This window comes from Strongylocentrotus purpuratus, unplaced genomic scaffold (assembly GCF_000002235.5).
Source record: "Strongylocentrotus purpuratus isolate Spur 01 unplaced genomic scaffold, Spur_5.0 spur5_contig_844, whole genome shotgun sequence".
Taxonomy (NCBI): domain Eukaryota; kingdom Metazoa; phylum Echinodermata; class Echinoidea; order Camarodonta; family Strongylocentrotidae; genus Strongylocentrotus; species Strongylocentrotus purpuratus.
In genome coordinates, this window is record NW_022145551.1 from 2,350,437 (window position 1) to 2,377,499 (window position 27,063).

The window sequence follows — 27,063 nt, forward strand, 5'->3', positions numbered from 1 at the left end:
TTCCCTCCTCATTAATCCGGATGGCCAACTACTGTGTAACGCATATTTATCTTTAGATGCTCGCACGTTTATCAAACGCACGCGTAAGCCCAGCCCCTCCATTGGATAAACTCATTTATGGGTTGCGCATCCCTTATCTACCAGCAGAAGGGGGATTTGCGTTTACCAAGTGAACATCTATAGCATCGTTCTCTAGGTGGCGTTTCGCACTTTTATTTCGGAAAGGGAATTACAATACAACAATGTTTTGACGAAGAGTCTTCCCAACGCTTCTATCATCCACTTAGCGGTTCTTAGGCATCAGCGAAACATTCTCTCGCATCAGCAGAAACGTCGGAAGCTCCTCAAGCTTGTTCCTCTTTTCGTTGTTTCTTCCTCTTGCACGGCGTATAGATACCAGGGGAGGACACTTTTGCTGCCACGTCGCTTTTTGGTGCTGGTTTTTTATTTTTATTTTTTTAATTCACGAGATGAACTAATCGGTGTCTTGATTATTGAGGTGACGTCATAAAGGCCTGGATGAGAGTTGGTCTCTAACGAACTACCGCTACTTCCAAACACATTCAGAATGGTAAGAAATGTTATTCCTTTTCGTATTTCTTCTCTACTGTGCTTTATTCATTATGTATCTTTTTTCGTATGATTTGACTTCATTATGATTGTAAAATGTAATCAATTGTTCCCATCATTCTTCTTCATATATCATTAATGCCATGTGTTTCTATGATAACAGTGAACCCCTGTGGAAACAAGCTTTATCCATTAGGATGAATTATTCACCCTATTTAAATTATTGAATGTACAAATAACTAAAACGTGTTCACAAAAATGTCTTGATGCCACGATTGCTACTGCTTTGAAAAAATCATCTTAAGACAATTTAAATAGTTCTGTCTATCACATATCGAAACTTGGGAACATTACAATGACGTGTTATGTTATATTAACACGCTTTATATCGGATTTAGAATGAGGTACTGGAATTGCTCTTGAGTAGTTTTTAGAAAGTTATCTCGCTCGGGTTATGTGAAGAAATTAATGTTAAATGAATGGAACATCTGTTAAGACCTGATATATACATGTTGGGACCATCAAATATAAACATGTATATATTTAGTATTCAAGCCTGTTCCCTCTCGTCAATAATATTAAAAAATAATTGTAACTATATTATTAGATGTGAGTAACAATTATTTTAAAAAATGATACGATTACAATTAAACTGGGTTATATTGACAGAACAACTCAGTTACCTTTTAATTTTCAAAAACAACAGTCTGTATTAAATTATTAACTGTTTCTGCATGTTTTCAACTCAAGCCATACTGGCGACATTCACCACTTTCTGAAATGTAACAGAACAGTTTTTCCGAGTAGTCATTAATTTAAAAAAGAAAAGTCTGGTAAATCTTTGTTTAATCTACACAGCTTCACAATCACTGACTTCCTTCTTAAACACGGCTGCTCAACATTCTTGTTCATAGAAAAGAGGTGAATTTTGCTCTAGTTCACTTCAATGCTTGATTTGTATTAGATTGGTTGGATAAAGGATTTCAATTTAGTTGCTGATAGTGCTTCAAACTGCTGGGCGGACTGATTAATTGTTTAGCATCACCCCGTTCGATGCACTTATGTATCACAACAAAATGACTTTTTGTTAGAATCTCATCAGCGCCTTTGATTAGGCAATTACATGTACATATTGGCGCTTTACAAATTCCCTAATTGGATTGGATTGGAATATAAAATATATCTTAATAATGATTAGTTTTTACTCACTTTCATTCTTGATTTTGAACAAGTTTGGATCTCATTATTGAAGCCAATCGTAGCTTTCTGCCTACTTATCTCTATTTTCTTAATTATTCTTCTTCGTTCAAAGTTCTTGCTGAAGCCTGTCTATCTCATTTTACCTATACATATTTAATTTTTTTTCTAGCATTATCTCAGTTGTCCTTTATTTTAGTTTTGTTTTTGTTTTCTACTTTCTTTTTTTCGCATTTTCCTTTTTCTATTCTAACTTCATTCATATTATTTCCTTCTTCTTCTCCTTTTTGTTTGAATATTATAACTATTCGGATATTCTTCCCTTCGATGTTGGTGCTCTCCTTCGTTTTAATTTTCTTCTTCTTCTTTGTTCCCTTTTGTATTCTTTTTCTTTTTCTTCTTCTCTTTCTTCGTTTTCTTATTCTTCTTCTTCACCACCACCACTTCCATCACCATCATCATCACCAACATCATCTTCAGCATTATCATCATTGTCAACCATCATCATCTTCCTTTTCCTCATCCTCCTCTTCTTTTTGTTTCTTTTACTTCTTCCCCTCCTCAACACGATCTCGTTTTCCTTTTACATCTTGGTTTTTTTTAATCACTTCCTTCGTCTTTCTATGTTTTTGTTTTTTTGTTAATGTATTTCTTCCTTCCTTTCTTCGTTTAATTATTCGTTTACTACTGCTTAGTGTTCTTCTTCGTATAAATCTTCTTTTAGGTCTTTTTCTTGGTTTTATTGTTCTTTTTCTTCTTCTTTCCCTTTTTCTTCTTCTTCCTCTTTTTCTTCTTCTCCAATCTTGGTTAATTCTTCATTTTGATTTCCCCTCGTCGATTATAACAGTTTTTTGTTATCGTACAATTAATATTTAGTCCGTTTGTTACATGAATCGGTTTTCGTTTTGCTATTGCAATTACTTGAATTCTTATACAATATTCTCAAAACATGTCCATTGAGAAAATTATTGATTGAAAATCCGCAATAAAAAAACAAATGCGACAGCTATGTTACTTTCAAACAAAACTTATTGTCAGTATATTTTCTTTAGCTATAAATGCTTGTTTTCATTTTCTATTTGATAGGCAATTTCCATTCGCATCTTTTCTCGACTTGAGTGCTCATTTTCTTTCCTTATTTAAGCGATCATGTTTTTTCAATGTGTGATGCTTCACAGTAGTTTATTCAATAATTTGTTTCATTTTCATAATTCACATTCGTATTATGTCATTTCAAGCAGCAGTCCAATATTTTATCTTACTTTCTATGTAAAATTGTTTGACTTCGATTTGTTTTGAAATATGTCTGCTATCTGTCGTCTCAAAATGTTGAATTCAGCTAATTTACGGCTTCAAAAAATCAATTTTATTCTCCCGCTGACAAAAACACATACTGTACTTATTTTATAGTGATACCAAAACATCAACATAATTTTCAGGATTTTTCAAGTAATATGTATTCGTATTGAAAATGATGAATTGATTCAATTCTTAAACTTCCATTCTTATATTGATTTAATAGTAAATCACTTTCTACTCTATACAAATTTTCATCACGTTTATTTACCTGGACTTATACTTTCCAAACTAATTAATCTTACCCTAGCAACATTTTCTACTCACTCATCATGCTAAGAGTCTTTGCCGAATCCTTCCCCATTAAGGTAATGATAGATAAATGATACCGTGATGTTAAGATGACAGGGGTAATCACTATTTATGCGGGTCCTGCAATTAATGTTAGTATAATTGCCAGCTGCACACTTATTACAACTGTAGGGAGAGACAAAATTTCTTCAAATTTGAAATACATGTATGACAAGACTTATCCTAATTGTTTAAACCAAATGCCAATGCCACATAGATGTGCAGACCCATGTACACTTTAATTCATCATGAAATGGAAAAACCGCCGAGGTTTTTCCTCGTCATAACGGAACGAGCCTTATAGTCAGGTATGTCTCTAAATGCAATTCTATTGGATCCAAAACGATAATGATACTCTATAAAAGATGTTGAGGGTCGGGTTACTCGAAAATGTGAAGAAACAAATTACTAAGCTTTCTCATTCTTTGTTATGCGAGTGTGGCACAATATCATAGAATAAATAAAATGTCCTCTGAAAAAGATGAATCGTAATATTTCTTCATATTAACAAAAACACATGTATGACAAGAAATATATTGACTGTTTAGATCAAACGTCAATGCCACAGAGTTCAATGTACACTTTACGTCATCATACAAAAACGCCAAGGTTTTGCCGCGTCATTATATGAACGAGCCTTATAGTCAGGTCTGTCTCCAAATGCAATTCATTAGGGTCACATAGATACTGGTGCTCTATAGATAGATGTGGATGCAGAGGGTCTTTAAATGTCGCATATGCGGAAGGATTGTCTCCAGGGGGTGGTTCATACTAAACCAATTAGATCAAAATATCCATATCATTCTTTAATGGTTGATTAAAAGTTGAGTGATTGAAATCTAGTTCCTTACTCTCACGCTATGGGCATAGACCTATTTGCTTTTTTACTTGGCCTACTATACAGGTCTGGTGACTGATTAACATTATCCATTCAAAAGTGTCGGAGATACCCCCCCCCCCCCTTCTCATCAAGTGGCGAAAAATGATAGAAATAGAGAAATAACAAGTGATAGATACTATAGATAGGACGAGGATAGCTAGAGAAGAAGAGAATATAAATATTATGAGGAGGGCCTTGTCCAACGTCAGGATGAACTATAGCCTGATAGATAGATAGATAGATAGATAGATAAATAAATATATAAATATGTAGGTAGGTATATAGAAAGATACATAGACAGACATAAATCGTGGATGTGCTGTTTTGTAGTGGTTCATTCATTTGATTCTTAAACCCTAAGGTTGAGGGTTCGAATCTCAGCCCGTTAGTAACGTCTTTTTGGCAAGGCACTAAAATCCACACTTGCAACTCGCAACCCAAGTGTAAATGGGTACCTGGCAATTGATGGGTGAAAACTAATTGTAGGACCCTCATAAAGAACAGCTGATGCTGATGGATGGATTCTCTGGATAAACACAATTATTCGTATTGATAATATGGATAGATGAATTATTTATATTCAGTTTAATCGATCACATATAATTATTATCATTGATAATATAGATAAATATATATTTATTTGTAGCTATAGATTAATTTTCCATCTACCTATATAGATGGATATATACAAAATCGATAGCTAGAAGAAGATGAAAGGAAACTCCCCAATCGGCTGGCTTTATATAACCCGTATTTTCCCCCTCTCTGATGTTAGCGCCCCCACCGAGTGTAGATGGACGCTTGGTCATTGCCATTTAACTAGATGCTTCGCTTGTATTCTGAGAAATAACGCTCGTATTTATTATAATCATTTGAAGGAAAACAAAAACTCCATAATAGGCATAAACATCACTTTGTCACTTTGCCACCATGACTCTGTGCAAACTATCATTATTTTTCTTTTAATAAACAAAATAAACAAAAAAACAAATGGGCAGCAAAATACTGCCATTATCGACAGAACTAGGGGATTAGGAAGTTTCAAATCATTATCATCTCTCTAACTCGTTGCGAGCCTATTTTATACTCCGCATTTCTAATCCATAATGCCTTTCAAATCCACCCTCAGGATAGGATGCTTCCACGCAAAGCACTTTTTAAAAAATTTGTCTCCAGCTCTCCGTAAGTCGTTCATGGAATTAAAATTGTCACTGGTATTTGACTGATTTATGTTTTATATATTATGAAATGCTCGTCGTGCGGCTATTAGGATTACATTTGTATTTGTCCGTTCCTTTTCTATCCTTCTCCCAACTACCCACTCATGATAGAGACAGCATTACTATTGTTCAGCTTAAATAAAAAAAAATTTCTTTTTGTATGTAAGAAATTGATTTAAAAAATGATATTTGATCAAAACATAGTACTGACCATCAGAAAACTAAATGATAATAATTGTAATGAGGTGAGTTGGTGCAGATGATGATGATGATGATGATGATGATGATGATGATGATGATGACGATGATGATGATGATGACGATGATGATGATGATGATGATGATGATGATGATGATGATAATTATAGCAAACATAAAAACAAGAATAAGAACATTAGTAATCATTATAATAATAATAATGATAATAATATTGATAATAATCATAATTATAATAATTATAACAATGATGGTGGTAATTATAATAGTAATAATAGTAATACTACTAATACAAATTTTAATGATAATAATGATAATGATAATAATACTATTAATAATGATAATAATAATAACAAACATAATAGCTATGATTATATTAAATATTTTTAAATGCTGTAAGAATAACCCCTAATAGGACTTGTTTTTCTTCTCTTCACAACAACAAACTGTTTCGTGATGGCATCAGCTGGTTCCTTTGTTAGGCCCTTATGTAATCACTTAATCCTTCTGAGATGCAGATAATTAGTTGATTGGTCCATAGAGCTCTCAGTAAGAGTCTGCTGTTACGGCATATTTTGTAAGATGTGTGGTGATGCTATTGTTCACGTTTTGCAACTTCTATATTCCATAACAAAACTCTCATGTCTAATTATAAGCTTCCCTAATAACAGTTTCTGCGTAAGCCTGAGATTCAGATCTGCCATTAATTCCCATTTAAGCTGCATTAATTTGTAAGGATAGCGAAGGCATATATGCAGGATTTGAATTTGAAATGAACATTGAGACTAATATTAAGACACAGTGACAAAAGGAAAACAGAATGATTAAGAAGGGAGGAAGACGGAGAAGAAGAAGAAGAAGAAGAAGAAGAAGAAGAAGAAGAAGAAGAAGAAGAAGAAGGAAGAAGAAGAAGAAGAAGAAGAAGAAGAAGAAGAAGAAGAAGAAGAAGAAGAAGAAGATGAAGAAGAACAAGAACAAGAAGGAGAAGAAGAAGAACAACAAGAACAAGAAGAGGAGGAGGAGGAGGAGGAGGAGGAGGAGGGGGAGAAAACGAAAATAAAAAGTAGTAGAAGGAGAAGAACAACACCAACAAGAAGAAGAAAAATAGAAGAAGTAAAAGAGAAGAAGATGAAGAATAAAAAGAAGAAGAAGCAGAAGAAGAGGAGGAAGAGGAGGAGGAGGAATAAGAAGATGAGGGGAAAGAAGAGAGGATGGAGAAGACAAAGAAAAAAAGAAGAAGCTAAGAAGGCTTTCAGATAAAAGGAGATCATAATTATCCTGGATATTTCGCCATGTTTAGAGCAAAGTAAACGTTTATAATATTATTGCTTATATAGCGCTTAATAGGTCGGGAATGTCTCTGTTTCTAAGCGCTTTACATTATCCCCGGTCATCGGATTCTGGCTTTCCCACACACAATGTATGCACCTTCTCTACTCCCTGGGGAGTTTTCCAACAAGAGCTACTAGGCTCAAATTGCTAAGCATACCACATTAGCTTTCGCATCCTACCGGGTACCCATTTAACACCTGGGTGGAGAGTGGCAAATGTAGATCAATGTCTTGCCGAAGGACATTAGTGCCGCGGCGGGACTCGAACCGCGAACCTTGTGATTTTCAGTCCGGTGACGTATCCACTCGACCACAACACCGAAACGTTTGAGACGAGAACATTCTACAGGAATCAACAGGAGGTCAGACAGCAACCTACTTTATTTTGTCAAACCCTAAGGCATTGTTCTCTCTTCCTATCAAGCGACTGTCCCGACAGAAGATAACAAATTTCTATTATTTTCATATCATTCCTGGCATCAATTAGTCATTTGTAACAATATGACCTTTCCGGTGGGGATTACAAGCAAACTTAACCCAATATGATGTCATCATGCCTACAATAAGTCAAGCGAGTCAGAGAACAGTGGGGGTAGAAGTCCTAACGTTACGAGTAAGATTCAATTATCATATATCAAACCCATTTACAATAATGTATATACGGTTCAAATATTCTGCGATTTTTACTAATATCGAACGGTTATGGTGGAACTTGATAGAAATCATGCTATTATTGTTGGGTCTCCCTTATTAAAGCGCGATGTTTGGACCTTACGATAGGAGTAGGTGCTCACCATTCTTGTTTGAGCAATTGTTGTAATTATGTTATGCTCATGCATATTTCAAAAGAATATCATTAATAAGAAAATAGAGATTGCAATTACAGGTAATGAAAGTTAACCGTGTATTATCTGTATAGCGTTTGACAATTTCAATTTCAAAATCGAAAATAAAAAGTACCCGAAACGATGGTCATGACTGTCACGTTTAACGTCGAAACACTATTGTAAATGTAAATGTAAACACCGATTCTTCCTCCCTCTCTCTCTCTCTCTTCCTCCCTCTCTCTCTCTCTCTCTCTCTCTCTCTCTCTCTCTGTCGATGTTTGACAAATACAATCAGCCGATGATGATGTGGAATTCGCTAAAAAAAAAAAAAAAAGAGACAAAATAATGTCTTTCATTTCATTTCACCTAACCCTAAGTCATGTACATGCGTTCTCTCTTGTCGATAGTGAAAATGATCGGGTGCATGGGGCTTATAATAGATTTGCAAGAAAGAGGATGAAATATGGATAAGACGTAGGGTGATTTATCGGTGACTCGTGATCCGAATCAGATTAGTCATTCGATGTACACTCGTGTTAAAGAGAAGATTGAATTCTGGGAAGAGGTGACAAATGATTTGTGAGCGTTATCATTGGTATTATGCAAATGTGGAAGAACATCAGATAAATCATGTTCCCTGAAAAGCATGGCCCTTCAAAAGCTTTCATATTCTAAATATGGCATGTAACATCGTGAAAATGGGGACGATTTTTTTCGCCATGTGTTCGTGTAGTCCCATATACATCTTTTTGTGTACAGTGCTTGTAACTCTACCAAGACTTGACCAAATTTCTTATCATTTCGATGATTCCAGAACCTAGCAATACTTATATGCTAGATGATCAACCTTTTCTGATCGTTTCCACACGGTTTCTTTCACTATGCAAAATCGCATGACCAGAACTCAACTTCATCTTTAAGGTTCAAATAGGGTTTGTAGAATATAGAAATCAAATTCATAGAAAAAATGAATAAATAGGACATCCTTTTTATATTGATATAATAAACCTGTATTAGGGTTATCTGTATGCCTATTATCGTAGCTTATACTGTTCAAAAGATTTATTGAAAGAAGTACCTAGATCATGCATGGAAAAATTGAAATAGATGGGTAACATCATCATTCATTGCAATGTTCATTAAGATAATGATTTATTAAGGTTTATTAATGATTGTATTCCGGTTGGATTTCCTTGTCATCATGTCCTTATAGAGATCCTTTCTGATGTCTATACTGATTTTCTTGTTAGGCTAATTGGCTCCTTTTCTTTGAAAACGCAGTCCGAGTTCGTGATAGATAAATGATAATGATATATGTAAGATGTGTGTCACCTCTCTATGAGTAATATGTACGGTGATAGATTACGTAACAAGGGCTTAACAATAGGTTCTATATTTGTATAAGATGGAGAGTTTCCTGAATGGTACTTCTGTCATTTAATGATATTATATTTTTCGCTTGCTTGCTTGTTTGTTGATTGCAACGATCATATGAAATTTGATTATTCATTTTAACCGTTTTTGAGTTTTCTTGTATAGTTATTTAATTGTACACTTACGTTAATCCCAAACTGGGTATTTGATTCACTTTTTGTAATTGTATCTTAGAAATGTTTTATAACTGACGAATTTTGAATTATTTATTTGTGAACTTATTTTCTAAACTAATTTGTAATGTACTTGTAAATTGAAGAAAATCCAAATTACATGCATGATCTCTATTCCAGTTATTTTGATTCGTTTTAATTCAAAGACTATGTGAACACCCCCCCCCCCCCATGCCCCCAATATTAAATACATAAACTCCCCTTTTTATTTAAAGAAAAAGGGCATGCATTTCTACGACCGTCAGCCACGAAGTGCCGGGTATATAGAGGAATGTGTCATTTAAAAGGGGGCACCGCCCCTTTTGCGCACCACGCCTCTACGCTATTTTCTGCACGCTTGGGCATCCATTGAGTAACATTTTGATTTCATTCTGTTCAAGATTATCATGAGTATCCTTTTGTTTTTTAGATAGCGCACATATCCACCACGCAAGGTGCTAGGCTAACGTTTGTGGCGCTTACATTTTCTGTATTTGTATTTTATTTATTTCATCACGGTTAAAAAGCCTGCTATCAGCTACGTGTAGAAGCTGCTTTACAGCAAGGCCGTGAACAACAATTTGAACTCAACAAGTACGCATTCAAGAAATCCCTTCCTACCGTTACCCGTTTAACATCTAGGTGGAGAGTGGCAAATGAAGATTAACGTCTTGCCAAAGGACATTAATGACGCGACGAGAAGTTCGGACCACGAACCACGTGATCAACAGTCCGATGACGTGTTCATGACACCTCTAGATGACTTGTGTTTAAGCAAACAGACACAAAACAAACAAACAAACAAACAAAACAATGTAAACACCCACCAAAAAATACAATCACGCTGATGGGTTGCCTGCAAACGTCATTTTATTATAGTGAATCTCAGCATCCTATTGCGGTAGCTATTATAGCAAAGCATCAAACGTTAGAAGGCCAGAAATACATCACCCTAATTTCATGCTTGACTGGGTTAACTTTATGATATCAATTAGACGTGCCAGATCGAGAGGGAATAGGCCAAGATATTATCATCTGCAAGAATATCGCCGTCGACATATTACATATCGCATCAACGTATGTATCTCCTTCTCCTCCCCTTGTTTGTCTTCTTCTTCTTCTTCTCCTCCTTCTTCTTCTTCTTCTTCTCCTTCTTTTTCTTCTTCTTCTTCTTCTTCTTCTTCTTCTTCTTCTTCTTCTTCTTCTTCTTCTTCTTCTTTTTCTTCTTCTTCTTCTTCTTCTTCTTCTTCTTCTTCTTCTTCTTCTTCTTCTTCTTCTTCTTTTTCTTCTTCTACTTCTTCTTCTTCTTCTTCTTCTTCTTCTTCTTCTTCTTCTTCTTCTTCTTCTTCTCCTTCTTCTCCTCCTCCTCCTCCTCCTCCTTCTTCTTCTTCTTCTTCTTCTTATCCTCCTCCTCCTTCTTCTTCTTCTTCTTCTTCTTCTTCTTCTTCTTCTTCTTCTTCTTATCCTCCTCCTCCTTCTTCTTCTTCTTCTTCTTCTTCTTCTTCTTCTTCTTCTTCTTCTTCTATGTGTTGCTCTAAGTGAGCATGGCAAGCACATTCTTGAGGGCAATGATATATCTTTTTAGAGTACTGTTCGACGCCTATACATAGTGACACTGAAAGCCAAAGTGTTAGATTTTGTGAAATTAAATTTCCATCAGAGTCGTTTAAAGCCAAAGCTATAAAACACTTCGAAAAACGCCTGAAAATTAGTTTTTCAGAGTCATAATTGTTTGATCGGAAAGACATTATAATAACCACATTGTACGGTTGCGGGGGGGGGGGGGGGTGGGAGGGGGTCCCGCCCCTACAATAAGGCATATTGATACATGTATTAGTCAACACATAATTCACTGGTCGATCATAGGGAGAGCCAGTGTTTCGACACAATTTGGCTGACGCTGTGGGGTGGATTGTATCGAAAGATTAGTAAAGATTATCGTTTTCATAAAGAGAGCCAACGCTTCATTAATATTTGCTGATTTATGATTTATCTGACGGGAATATACGATCTATTTATTTGATGATGATTAAATATGTCGAACTGGCAATGGGGCATGTCCACATTTCCCAATCTTTAACAAATGTGTAGAGGTAGGGAGGAAGATGAAGAAGAAGAAGAAGAAGAAGAAGAAGAAGAAGAAGAAGAAGAAGAAGAAGAAGAAGAAGAAGAAGAAGAAGAAGGAGGAGGAGGAGGAGGAGGAGGAGGAGGAGGAGGGGGAAGAAGAAGGAGGAGGAGGAGGAGGAGGAGGAGGAGGAGGAGGAGGAGGAGGAGAAGAAAAGAAGAAATAGAAGAAGAAGGAAAAAAATGAAGAAGAAACCAAAGATAAAGATAAAGATGGATAAGAATAGTAATAATAATAATAAAATAGAGTATTTGTAATGCGCCAACTCCACATGAAGAATGTATGCGAGGCCCATGGAGAAGAAAAACTATAAGTACACACAAATACACAAAGGAATGAACAACAACAGTAAAGTAAATTTAAATCTACTGGAAAGCCGCTTTGTTTAAAGCAATCTACACTTGAAATATAACGAATGTGTTGTGGCAATTGATTCCATAGGTGAGTTCCAGCGTGTGCAAATGACCGATCCCCCCATGGTTTTTTAGTTTTCGGAACAACAAGCAATTGAGAATTGGATGATCTTAAGCGTTTTGGGGGATTATAAGGCATCAACAAATTGATATTGTACTCTGGGGCAGGTCCATGTATACAGTGAAAAAACAAGCAATAATAATTGAAATACAATACGGGATTCAACAAGTAACCAATGTAGTGAAGACAAAACAGGAGTAATGTGAGAAGTACGTCTGGTAAGGGTAATAATACGGGCTGCTTAATGTTGTAATTGTTGTAACCGTGAAAATTGAGATTGTGGCAGCTGAAACAAAAGTGAATTACCAAAATCAAGTCGAGACGATATGAGGACATGAACTATTTTTTCTGTGGCCGAGCGGGTTAAATACTTGCGGATAATGCCTAAATAACGTACATGTAGTTGATACCTGACAGATTTACAAACAGCCGGGTTCTGAACGGACAAGGACATTGTAGAATCAAAATAAAACCTCCAAGATTTCTACATTATTTGGACGGAGTAATAACATTATCATCAACCATAATAGAAGAAGAAGAAGAAGGAGGAGGAGGAGGAGGAAGAGAAGAAGAAGAAGAAGAAGAAGAAGAAGAAGAAGAAGAAGAAGAAGAAGAAGAAGAAACCGAAGATGAAGGAGGAGAAGAAGAAGAAGAAGAAGAAGGAGGAGGAGGAGAAGACAAAGAAGAAGAAGGAGGAGGAGGAAGAAGAAGAAGAAGAAGGAAAGAAGAAGAAGAAGAAGAGAGAAGAAGAAGAAGAAGAAGAAGAAGAAGAAGAAGAAGAAGAAGAAGAAGAAGAAGAAGAAGAAGAAGAAGAAGAAGAAGAAGAAGAAGAAGAAGAAGAAGAGAAGGAGGAGGAGAGAAAAAAAGAAGAAGGAGGAGGAGGAGGAGAAGAAAAAGAAGAAGAAGAAGGAGGAGGAGGAGGAGGAGAAGAAGAAGAAGAAGAAGAAGAAGAAGAAGAAGAAGAAGAAGAAGAAGAAGAAGAAGAAGAAGAAGAAGAAGAAGAAGAAGAAGAAGGGGAAGGAGGAGGAGGAGGAGGAGAAATGAAAGAGGGCAGTGTGGATGGCATCATAATCATGACATAATGTATCTTAAAGCTTCATGTATATAATAGGAAGAGTGGTTATAAAGTATACCATGGGGGCAGCAGACTGCCAGGATATATCATAAGCCCAGGGGGTGTTTCACAAAGATCCTAAGTTGGACTTAAAATTTTTGGAAAGCCGTAAGCATCTTTGAAAATATTTTGTAAAAGTTATTTTAGAAGGCATAAAATGTTGATTCAAATTATTCATGATTTCTTTTATCAAGGAGATTTCATGGTCTTGATGTGATTTTATCAAAAGGCTAAAATATTTAAATTTTCACTAGTGAATATATTTTATTTTTAGGCTATAAATGGCTCACCATAATTTTAAGTCCAGCTTAGAGTTAAATCCGACTTAAGATCTTTGTGAAACACCCCCTGGTGGTATATCGAGGTCCAGAAGCTCTTGAAAGTGTAATTATTTTGCACAGTAACAGCATTTCATTATCATTCCTCTATTTTTATTTTTCAATCCATTTTGCAAGATATAAAATGAACGTCGGATTGCGTCACGCCGCCACCTTGCCAAGCTCCCTTGATTAACATTAACATGAATAATTTGCAGAGTACTCGTATACCTTTTAATATTGGTTACGTTTAATGTTTTAGTTATTCGAGTTACTTTTATTTTATTTGCAGTATCATCATTATATCTTTGTTGCATCGGAATCCAAAAGAGTGAATGAGCTTTGGCATGACGTCAGCAAAATCATCTTGTAATTTAATTGAAGGAGCAGGCAGGTTCAGAAGCCATTTCCCTTTTCTTTATATTTCTTTTCTTTTCCTGTTACATTTCTTTCCTTGTTCATTTTCTCTTATTTTTCTTTCTTCCTTTTCTTTTTTCCTTTTTTCTTTTGTTTATCTGTTCATTCTTTTCTATGGCGCGGAAGCGTTTGTAGTGTCCTTTCATGAATACGTAGAATTATTTCCATAAAATTGATACTAATGTCTGAACGTATTTAAAAAGAGCAAAGGAAAATGCGGAAGGGGTAGTCAGAAATAATAAAAATAATTCGTCGTGACTTTTCATAGTAAGAAAGAAAATTGACAACAATACAGACAAAATAATTACACATCTTTACACGTAAAGAATATGTACTCTTATTAGGAACTTGACCTTAAATGTAGCCATCGAAAGTTGAACGACGCGTCTGCCGGCGAGGAAAAGACATTATGAACCAGACACGCTGAATAAAACATAATAATGTGGAACAAATTTGACACGGGGGCGGTAATCATTTAATACACACCTATAATGATATTTATAGAATGGAGTGATAATGACTTGTGTGGGAACGGGAAGAAAGATCATGAATAAATAATGACCTTGCTCGAGATATCGAGACGGTGAGACCCTGGATTTAATGCTGCTTTATCGTTTATACTTTTAATAGTAAAAGGTAAACATATCAGTTTGATGAAAGTTCAATGCAATAGAATTGTATAATTGTATACACTGATAGTCTGATACCCATTAAGTTGGAATGATATGTTTGACCTCTTTTTAAAGTAATCGTATGATATTTAATGAATAATGTTTATATCTTCTCAGAACTGTATTGATCAATCTAAATATGCAAGGCGATTGATCAATACAATTACGAGAAGATATGAATATTATCTATTAAGAATAAACCATATCCACCCAACCGGAAGCGACTATCTGCATTCATACTCTTTGGTCTTAAATCACGCATAATATATTACATCACGAAATTTATTAGTATGATCCGATATTATGTTGATCCAGCTCTACCTTTGTTTCGTCAGAGATAAGGGCTCGAGGAGGTCATCAGTTTACATGTGCAGTACAGGTGTAGGTCATAATTCGCTGACACCGGACTTGGTGGAAATACCATCGATGGATGATGGGTGTACAAGTCTCAAATACAGCAAACCCGTAGTCCCATCAAGAAATCCCCCTAGTTTCTCGGAGAGCAATTTTTTCCCATATGGGGCGATTGGTGTAAAACACAGAGCAATATATCAGGCCTGTAGGTCATAAAACTGAACTATAATCCTGGTGATTGACAACGCCTGTTTAATATTGAGTAAACACCCAAATGGTGTCGAATTGCCCATGAGAACCTACTACTATGCGTCTTTCAACATGGACACTAACACAATTGTGTGACTTGGTTCATGGTTTTAAGTTAAAGCCCGTCTGTACTAGTTTGGCCACATGGATTAGACCACGCAGCATGGTCAATGACAGGTGGTTATCTCATCAAATCAGCTCTCACTAACATAATAAAAAGGGGATCATGGGGACCAACAGGCACTGATTAGGCTTTGTTTGTTGTATAGAGGGCGCAAGTAGCTATAAGTAGTACAGTAGGGCATTAAGGTTAGAGTAGAAGGTGGAAGTATGTAGAATGTTTGTTAGATAATGGGGGTTACTAGGAATTCACCGTGCAATCATCCCGGAACATGATGGTCATGTCGTGCAATCATTTTTTCATCTATTCATGGGTCACATTCATGGCCCCTACGGTTATCTATCCTACAAGGTGCATCCCGAGCTAAGATCGATCGTGCTTCTGTATCTATGACATCACGCTCGCGTCGCCCCCTCCCGAAGGGCGGACCTGGGGCACATCGGGTAAAGTGGGCCGTCTAGTTCCCCTCTCACACACTTGATCACACTGGCATTTCCTCTCACCATGCTTGGCACGTGCATCCTAGCTAAATAAAAATAATCGTTCCACTCAGTAAACTATTATTGAACTCATTTCGCCGAACAAGCCCGTTGTCTGTGAGATCTAATTCTTGTCATTTTTTTTAGTTGTAGACACCATTGGTTTAAAGCCCCGCTGCACTATCTATAGCTACTTGCGTCCTCTATTTAGCAAGCAATGCCAAATCGGTGACCATTGGTCCTCCATGAACCCTTTTCCTTATTTTAATGAGAGCTGATTTGATGAAATAACCACCTGTCGGTGACCATGCAGGGAGGTCTAATCCCGCCTGACCAAACTAGTGCAGAGGGGCTTTAAGGTACTTGGCTTTTAATACGTATACCATGTTTGCAGTCCTACACTAATTCAAATATTTGTATTTGATCTTTCTTCGATGGTGTGTAAACGTGCATGACATATTAACACGTCTTCGTATTCATCAATATAAAGTTCTTTTGAAAAGGCATTGCATTCATAAAAACGTAATCAATATGATGAGATCTCATAAAGTTCTGTTATTTTAGAACCAACTATCTTTAAATATATGTTAGAATAGATTCTGGCAGCCAAGAAGTAATATGCTAGCATTCACGCAAGCAGTAAGATAATTAAAATACACACCAAGAATGGATAGTATTTAAAGAAAACTTTCAATGTCTGAGGCACTAAACATGCTAAACATGTATAGTCGTGGTATTGCTTGCCAACCTGAAAAGCCGATTGTCCAACATCATGTAAACGGTATGAAACGAGCGTGGAATTCATGTTGCTTTATTTATGTATTCTTCTTTCATTTAAATCATAAAATTGTCAGTCGGTGAGAGGCCTAGAACCACACACTTCCTCTGTCCAATGAGGGATTCTGAGCCACGCGTGTGTATGTAGGTGTTGTGGTCTACCTGATAAGTCTCCGGATTGGGAACCACAAGGCACGGGGGTTCGAATTCCTCCGCAGCACTAATGACATTTTGTTTTGCACGAAATTAATCTATATTTGTCACACTCGTTTTAGGTGTAGTAAGTGGGTCCCTGGTCAGATTGTTTCCTTGAATGCACTGAGCGCTAACGATGCTAGCCTATTGTCGATTGCCCTGGCGCTGTTGGAGTCCGTAGTCGACATCGAGGCGAAAATTCTGGCAAGCGAAGCGAGCCAGAAAGCCTAGGCGCCTCGGCCTCCGGCCTTCTGCCTCCTGGCCTTCTGGGATGCTTCGCTCGCCAGAATGTTTGACTCGATGACGACTACGGACTCCAACAGCGCCAGGGCAATCGACAATAGGCTATAACAATATAGCATCAAGCTGGGGTTCTTTATATCCAAAGTTATTTGGAAGTGCATAGAGATGTTAGATAATAATGTGATATGCGCTATACACGAACGGCATGTTATTATTATTATTAGTAGTAGTAGTTGTATGTAGGTGGTTTGGTAAGGAATGGGTTCCCCCCCCCCCCCCCAAAAAAAAAAAAAAAAAAAAAAAAATTAAAAACTCGGTCTCCCCGACCCTCTTTACTATTGCGCAACCCCCTTTCAATACATATAACATAAGCAGAACATTTAGAAATTTAGTAAAAATTTGTTTTGATTACTTGGACCTAATTCCAGCACGGAGGTTACTCCGATAATTAGAAATATAATTATATGTAAAATCAACTCTTTCAACATGTTCAATATTCAACTTGTGCAAAATCTAGCCTGATACAATTGTTGCAAGATCCAAGAGGCATCGATAAAAGTACTGTAAATTTGTACTGATCTTCTTTTTTCTTCTAAATTGTCAGAGAATTTCATACTTGTCCTGTGTCCCTCGCCCCCCCCCCCTGGCCCCTCCCCTGTAGAATCCTATAACTGCCACTGTAATAAGACTATCTTGCCAAAGTTGGAACTCCTTCTTTTAAACATATATAATTGTACAGAGTGGCGTAGCATCGGTACTAGGTGAAGGGGGGGGGGGGGGGGGGGGGTGTGCAAGGAAGAGTAAGGATTACCGGATAAAAGGGAGTGTGGGTGGAAGTTGGGACTTCCGCGTATCAGTGACAATCTCCTTTCCATACCCTCCTTATTTCTTCCCCTTTATTATCTTTATTATATCTTATCTCCATCCATAATGTCTGCTCCCCTGCCATTGAGCGTGCACTGATCATATAGAGGTATTACAGAGCTACCATCCAAACTGCATCCGTAAATATGACGTCACAGCCAATTCCAGTTCTGATTGGTTGATGCTCTAGGGAGTCCCGCATCTGGGGTTATGATGTCACGATGATGTTCACTCCTAAATTAGTTCATTAGGAGAATTCTCGTAAGGGGATCAATGGCCCTAATCCTTCACCAATACATTTTGCATTATATGCATTGTACAGATAAGAGTTTTTGGAATAATCCTTCATGATGTTTGATATTTCTTACAGATAACCATGTAACATTGAAATTAGATAAGGGATGTGTGTATATGGGACTGCATGGTCATGTGGCATCAAAATTCGGTCAAAAGTTTTAGAATTGTACTATAATTTGAAAAATGGCGTTTGACAACCGATTCTTGTCAGAAAAAATTGTAACAAGGATATTCTCTAATAAATGTAATGCTTCCTGGGGAAAATTTCAATTATTTAAACATATTTGTGGCTTACACACCCAGATAACCATCCCCGTGGAAAGGAATTGAACGGGGCAGTTGGAGATGTATGTTTCTCTTTTACCAGGATTTAAATGCATTCGGATAAAAATGAAATAATCGAAAAGATATTAATGTTTCTCGTGTATTTCAATCAAACTGTAGATGACAATAGCGCAAAGCGAGCGAAATGATTACGAATCGAATACGAAATTGTGAATGAAGAATTAAGATTATCCGCAAAATTTGGCAGAGAAAAGGACGGTTGTAATACGTATCCTTTCGTTGTTTTTCGACACAAAGTTTACTTGTAATACTTTACATATGTTCTGGAACTCTCTTGGTTCTTTAATAGCTAGCGTTTAGTAATATGTTAGTTTCTCTCTGCATTTAAGCGAACACTTAAGGTTTATCTTCTCGATAAATACTGTGACTCATTGAGTAGTTCATTTTTGTATATAGTTATTATGGTGCCTAGATCTATTATGTATTACTAAAGACAACAAATTACTTCTTCTTGATAGTATGTGTCTAACTGAATAATTTCAGATTGCCAGCCTTTTATTCCCTCCCCTATGGTCTTATGCCCGATTGGTCAAAAGTAAATCACGTGATGAAAGATAGTTCGCCCATTATTGATGGGGGAGCAAAAAGTTCGTTACACTGTGTAGATAGTACTACTATCTACACAGTGCAACGCACTTTCACTGAAGATAGAGGTACTATCTACAAAGGGCAACGCACTTTCACTGAAGATTATCCAAAAGCGCACTAAAGCAGGCGTAATTAAGCGCGCATTACCAATGAGCGCAATTAAAACAAACACATGCGCGCACCGAACCCTCAAGGAGCCTCGGAAGTGATAGTTTGTCCCATCATCTTCACCAACGGTAGTTATTTGCTTAATATCTACTCCCATCATGTTCAACATAATTTCAGGACAACGTGTTATCTCAATTTGTTTCGCGCAATGTTCTGACGATGAGGATATAATCACTTCCAAACCACCCTCTTAAGCTTAAAATAGATTTAATTATCATAGGTGTAATATTGTATAGATTATTCAAGATAACATAATGTATATCTACATCACCATGCAAGCCGACACTTACAAGCAGCATCTAACAAGATAACATGTTTTGAAAACATTGAATTGGGTGAATAAACGTTAATCCTTGGGTGTGTAAGATTTCTATCTCTAAGGTAATAGATGTAATGGGGAAACAGTGTATCTAATCGGCAACAATTTGCATGAATAGACGTAGCGGTTTATGCAACCGTTCTAATTCTGCTTCCTTCTATTCTCTGTGTGTATCTTTTTATCCCTCCCCATCTCTCTCTCTTTCGAGTGTTGTTTCTTTCACCCGTCCTCTCAACATGTTCATTGTTTCATTTCTTTCGTAATGATTGCTGAATCAAACATTTTTTTTGTATTGTCCTTTCCTAATTTGTTCTATTCATGTTATGAAATTATTTTCTTTGTCGTTGTCGTCTTCTATCTTCCTCATCTCCACTCTCTTCTTATTCTATTCATTCTTTTTGATTATCATCCTTTTTCATTTCTCATTTTTTCGAACTTTCTTTTCTTTCTTCTTCTCCTTCTTCTTCTTCTTCTTCTTCTTCTTCTTCTTCTTCTTCTTCTTCTATTCTTTCACGTTGATCATCGTCACCATCATCTTGTTTTTCTTTTTCTCCTTCTTCGTCATCGATTCGTCGTCTTCCTCCTTCTCCTTCTTTTTAAAGATTCTCCCCCTGGAATGGACTAACTCTTCATCACAATTACTGCATTGTCCAACAACCGAACCCCACCTGCCACCCAATGCACCGTACCCCAGCCACGCCCATGTACCCCTATCAGCCACGGCTGCCACTATTACCCCTCCTCGAACCCTCTGCGACATCTTACCATCAACTCATACATATCATACGCGCAGATCTTCGAAACAGCTTCCCATGATAATTCCTAGGCTATTTTGAGCTTCTCTCATCATTTATTCTATTTTCTCCCTCCTCTCTCTCTCATCTAAGACGCGCTTCAGCTCCCATCAATACGATATTATGGTAGCGGAAATAAAGGAATTGATTCCCGTCAGTTACCAATGGAGCGGTCACCCCTCATCTATTTATATCTCACCTGGTGCGCTTTGGGTGATCAACATCAACGCCTTTGCTCGTGTGACAGGTGTTAAGATTGCCCTATTCAAAAAGGCGCCAAAAGGAAAAAGTTGTGCTGCATTTTCTACGTCATTAGATCAAAGAGATGAATAGGAATTTTATTGGCAGGTAGATGTTTCTTTGGGAAGTGATAAAGATGTCTTAGTTGACCCGAACCTACTTTCGCTTCGCTTTACTAATTCTGTCTCTCTCATGTCGAATTCTAACCATGGGGATTCCTAACCATCTTTATTGTTGCTATTATATTTTTTCACTCAACATATATGATTGGTTATTCATTAACTACTTTCAAACGAATTTGTCCATATCATTTTTTTTTCTTTCTTCCATTAACAACCTTTTTTGTTGTTGATTAATGTAATAAAAAGAATCCCATTGGTTAGAATTGGAAATGTTTATTCATGTTAACAGGACATCGATAAAAACAGCTTTGCTGATTCGATTGCTTCTTTTTTATCCTGTACAAATATGTCAAATAAATAAAATATAAATAAATATTATTTACGCAGTCAAATATAATGTGCGGGTGTGAAGTGATCAATCAATTTTGTTCGATTGATGTATCCGTCATTTTGGTTATTTATGAGTCATTTTGTTCAGTAATCTATTTATACATTAATATGTCCCGTTATTCCATTCATCCAATTCTGTATTTCTTGAATAACTCGTGTAACTGATTTCCGGACATGTAATGTATAGGCCTACTTGTGAAAGCGGATTCTAATGTTACGATCCGTAAAAACAAAGATGAAAACCGGAAACAAAGAGAAGCAAACTAACAAACAACAAAAAAAAAACATCCCCCATAAAAAGTTTTTTTTATAAAAAAGATAAACGATACCGCAATAAAAATATATATATATATATATAAACAATGGCCTATATATATATATATATATATATCAATGGTGTACACGAAAGATGATGCAAACATAATAGTTAAACAATCTCTTTCACATCAATTCTATTCATGTCAAATCTATCAAAGACAAAAATGAAAAATGAAAACAAACAAAATAAACAAACAAAACAACAAAGACCGGTGACCCGGGTTCGAAACCAAGTCGATGCGCTAGTGCCCTTTGGTAAGGCATTACTCCTCATAACCAGGTCCCTCGGAGAGGACCTAAAGCCGTCGGCCGTCTGGTTGCTTACTTACAAGCATTTATGTTTTCTTAGCAGTCAGGTAAAAAAAAATAACAACCAACCAACAGAAGATAAATGACCCCAAATGAATTAAATAAACACATAATTTGAACAAAGCGAAATATATATTACAATGGTGTAATCGAATGATTATGCTAGCAGACTAGAAGAACAATCTCTTTCTCATCAATTCCACTCGAATCCTTGACGTAATAACCAGACCCTTATGACGTCACATGTTGGCGGATGTAGACGGGTCCAAGGATTGAGGAAGTTACGTAGAGCTCCGTCACAATGGAAGTTTTGGCCACATACACCGCTAAGAATAAATGGAACAAAACGAAATAAATCACGCTTAATCGCTGTGGGGTGAATATGTAACACTCACATGACTATAAAATGCGTTCCTTTGTTTTTCCCAACCAGCTGATCCAATAATCTACCCCATTGATAATTACTACCAAGTTACCAACCCCACACAAATCTATACAGACCGCTAAATAGGTCATATGAGGTGGTGTCATTATGGTTTATTCGATTATGTGTCGGTCTGTTATTACTCTTTGTTGGTTTGAGGGGGATTACAAATATCAATTAATGACTGCGTGATATTACTACAAATATGACTCCTACACACATTGACCACGTGACCCTACACTCTACCCTTTTTTCTATCCTTGTTATACTACTACTGTACCTTAACTATACTGCTACCACTACGTCTATTTGACTGTAACTTGCTACTATAATACCGTCACCCCGGCTACAGTGCTATTCGTTGCTACTATACTACTACTACTACTACTACTACTACTACTACTACAACTACTACAACTACTACAACTACTACAATTACTACCACCACCACCACTGCTACTACGTCCACTACTGAGCATATTACAATTCGTTTTCGACTTCGAGTTAACTCCAATATCTAGAGATCGTTTGTATTTTCACTGTAAGTAATGTTTATCAGGATGATTTTTACCACGCAAAATATTGCACTAGCAATTCTATGTTTCTAGTCCTCCTACCAATACCAAACAAGTTTTAAGCACTTAAATATCTTTTGCAACTACAACTATATTCAAATATGAGATGGATCGTCCCTGTGCCTGCATGTCTATCTGTGAGTACATTTCAGTAAATTGTGTGTAGCTCTAATCCCTGTTATCTGCATGCCGATGACGTGTAAGTGAACTTTTAAATACGTTGTTTATTATCATCTATTTATTTTTTCCCATTTTTTAATGTATTTTCTATTTAAATTGAACATTCCATTCACCTATTCACCTAAATTATCAATGATAATTCTTGAATGATCAGTTATTTCACGAGGATACCAATTAATTTGTATTTTACCTGTTTATGTGCATGTTTTTGTACATGTATCTATTTTATATTTTGCTGCTGTTATTTGTTTAATTCTTACCAAACAGGTACTCAAGGAAGACCACCAAATTTGTGTGCCACCCTGTATAAATATGAGAAATAAATGAATAAATAAAGCTATCCTAAGTTGGGATTCATTTCAATGGTTCCAGTTTCTTTTAATCCATTCACCAATTTCTCTTTCTCTCTCCTCCCCCCCCCCCCCCCCCCCATTTTCCTCTCTCTCTCTCTCTCTCTCTCTCTCCCACACAGATGGTAGAATGGGGCAAGGTGTCGATACGGTCGTCTTCCAACAACAAGTTGCTCGGGGTTGCTGTGGCGGTGTTGCTGCTGTGTGTCTGTGTGGCAGCGGGACAGAGCTGGCATTGTGGTAGGGCAGCGCAGACCATCATGGGCATGTGTAACAGCTGCTACGCCTCACACGACAAAAGAAGTATTTCGAAACCCTCTTATACACCAGCAAGTAAGTCTATTTCATTATCATGATTACATTTCGATAATTTATAAAAATGATAATAACACTATCAAAGCACGTCTGCACTGGTTTGGCCAGCAGCGATTAGACATCCCTGCATGGTCACTGACAGGTGGTTATCTCATCAAATCACCTCTCAATTAACATAAGAAAAAGGGGATCATGGGGGACCAACGGTCACCGCTTAAGCATTGTTTGTTATATAGAGCGTGTAAGTTGCGATAAGTAGTGCATTGGGGCTTTAATAATAATAATGATAATGTAGGTTTACAAAGCGTTTGATATATCAACGATGTCTCTAAGAACTGTACAGATGGTATATTGTACATTACCCAGGTCATTGGATTTAGGCTGACCCTTAAACATGCACATTCTCCTCTCCCTGTGGAGCATTCTATATTCATAGCATCATCATCTTATGGGGTTGATCTAACTCGGTATCTCAGGGAAGCTTGGCTTTGCTCGGCGATATATTTTCAAGAGTTGAAATGTAACCACGAACTCGACCTCTTTAAAAATAGCCATATAGTTAACGTTTTTAGAATTGCACCCCTTGAAGTTTTCAACATTCATGAAAGACCAAGTATAGTACTGAATTAGCTACCCTGTCATTATTTTATCACGCACAATAACATATAAATGAATGAATAAATAAATACATTTCTCTGTGCTTTGACGGACATTTGGCATTGTCCTGTCAAACAAAAATGAAATCGATTCGACTTTCTGAAATTTTCTTCAAAATCATTATTCAGGGCAGAAAATGATAAACGATGGCCCCCTTTCAAAATGCTTGCGGTCAATTTAATTTTCTCGGCTCACGATCAATGATTGGTCTCTCGATGGATCATAAGCAGTTGCCGCTATTCTCTCTTGCTCCTCTCTTCTTCTTCTTCTTTTCTTTCTTTCGTTCGTTCTTTATTTTCCTTCCAATTTAAAGGCCCACTGCACTACTTGTAGCTACTTGCGCCCTCTATATAACAAACAATGCCTAATCGGTGACCATTGGTCCCCCATGATCCTCTTTTACTTATGTTAACTGAGAGCTGGGTTGATGAGATAACCACCTGTCCAGTGACCTTGCGGGGCAGTCTAATCCCTCCTGTAAACTACGGCAGATAAGCTTTAAAAGACATTGAGCTTCAACGAAAATCGAATTATTTTAGTTCCTTATCTTTTGGTGGTCATAATTTTCTTTTAAAGCCCCACTGTCCTACTTGTAGCTACTTGCTCCCTCTATGTAGAAAACTTCCCCAATCGGTGCTTGTTGGTCCCCCATGGTCCTCTATTTATTATGTTATTTAAGAGCTGAGTTGATGAGATAACCACCTGTCCAGTGACCTCGCTGTGTAGTCTAATCCCTCCTAGCCACACTAGTGTTGATAAGCTTTAAGAGGTCTTGTAATAATTATAAATGGTTTTTGAATTTTCAAATTCCAATCAGAATTGCAATCATAAATATCTTGATAATCAGACAAGCGATCGGCTTGTAAAAGTCATGGGATTCCTGACTGACCTAAAGGTTTATAATTATGATTGCAGCATGGGCTTAATCCAGGATTTTGTTTAGAATCTGAGAAAAAGATACCAATCCCTTTAATATGTGGTACATATATGATATTGAAGATAATGAGGACAAAAAGGATTTCTTCGTTAATTTTCGTTTTCTCTCTCTCTCTCGTTTCATGACCAGATTTCAACTCTTTATTCTTTTTTGCAAAATAATTGTTTAATTTAGTAGCAATTACAGTGTTTTCGCGCTCCATTGACAGTCATTCAACCCAGTTTGAACTCCATTAAGGGTTGACTAGATAACGCCTGTACTTGGCTTGAACCAAATCATTAAAAACATATTTCTGTTTTTCAAAACCTCCGGGCTGATGAAACGGAAATTATATTTTCATTAACAAAACAAAAACAAAGAAATCTGCTCAGCGGGGGAGGAAAAGTGCATCAAAAATCGATAAACAGTATTAAAGCCCAATGGTATTTCAATTGTGAAAAGATTACACTTGGTGGACCTCATAAAATAGATTGACAGCAAATTACACCTGTCGAATCTGTTAAATAGTTTTGGATGTCGTGAAGGTGAGAAGAAAACAAGGGGGAAAGCCCCCGAGTGTGGGTGTTTTTGTTAGGCTGTACGAGTGGGCGATCGAAATATTTCACTAGAAATGGTGTCATTAAAATCCTCTACATCGGATGAAATTAGAGAAGCATTGAACACGTAATAATAACTTTAACATAACTTAACCTTCTCTAAATATTTCTCAGCCAAAATAAAAAAAATATATATTAACAAGTAAAGAAACATAACTACACATGTATACTAATGATTGCTTATTCAAGACAGAGAGGATAGGTATTAGCATTTTATAATTTGCTAAATGAGAACATAGCCAAGTTATTACACTGAAATAATGTCGTATTGTACATGATTCCAGGTAACTACGTCAGCCAACTTTATTAAGAGATGAGGTGTCTTTATCAAACGACAAGGATGCACATGAAAATTAATTGTATTAGAAAATACTCGTCGTTATACTTTAGTTTAGTTACCCACTCCCCATCTTATGCCCCTTTGTACCTTTACAACAATCCAGAGTTACCTTGTCTTGATAATCCCTTTTAGTAACGATAACACTTACTGATGTTTATTATTTTTTTATATAATGACCCCTTGTAATATTCACGCTTTTCCAAATATTGATATAATTTCTTTACGCTTAATTCCAGAGGTGGGAAAGAATTTAAATGTGGTAGAAATTTCCTCTAACGCGAAAAAAGATCATGGGTCCCTTTTCACAAAACTTGTCATCAGTGACAAATGACACTTTTTGTTATAAACTAGTGAAATCCTTGCTTCTGATTGGTTATCAGCAGATTTTTCACTGATCTTTGTCATTTGTCATTGAAAAAAGGCTTTGTGAAACGGGTCTCTGGACTTACTATTGTTTTTAATAATTTAAATATCTTGGAATTAGTAAATGCATTTTCGCTATGAAGTAACCTTTTTTTTTCTCGCTTCGTTTCCTTTGTTTTGCGAAGGTTGTTGATAGGTATCCTGTTTCCTTCTCTCATTCTTTCTACTCTTGTTTTGTCTTTTCATTCCAGAGCCTTTCCTACACAAACGAAATGCAGTGCACTTTCTCAGAACGACAAAACGAGAAATTGAAAGTCGGCCCTCTATGGGTGACACGGCGATTGAGGTGGCGGTGGAGCGGAGGTCAACGGGTAACCGCGGTTTTATCCACGAGTGCTGCAACAAGTTCTGCGATCCGGGGGAAATGGTGTTGTACTGCTGCGAGAAACGGCAAATAGAATGGGCGCAATTTCACAACCTGTTAAAAGCATAGCACGTGTTATATGTAGTAAACAACAACAGCAGCAGCAACATAATCACCATCACCATCAACAACAACAAC

General features: G+C 36.7%; 1 protein-coding gene across 1 annotated transcript; it reads left to right on the top strand.

Annotated features, from left to right (window-relative positions):
- Positions 1-140: 140 nt before the first annotated feature.
- Positions 141-27,063, top strand: LOC752400. The gene is made up of 3 exons (XM_001175486.4): positions 141-571; positions 23,416-23,626; positions 26,753-27,063. Exons 1-3 carry the CDS (start codon positions 569-571, stop codon positions 26,992-26,994), a joined length of 456 nt encoding a protein of 151 aa, XP_001175486.2. The 5' UTR covers positions 141-568; the 3' UTR covers positions 26,995-27,063.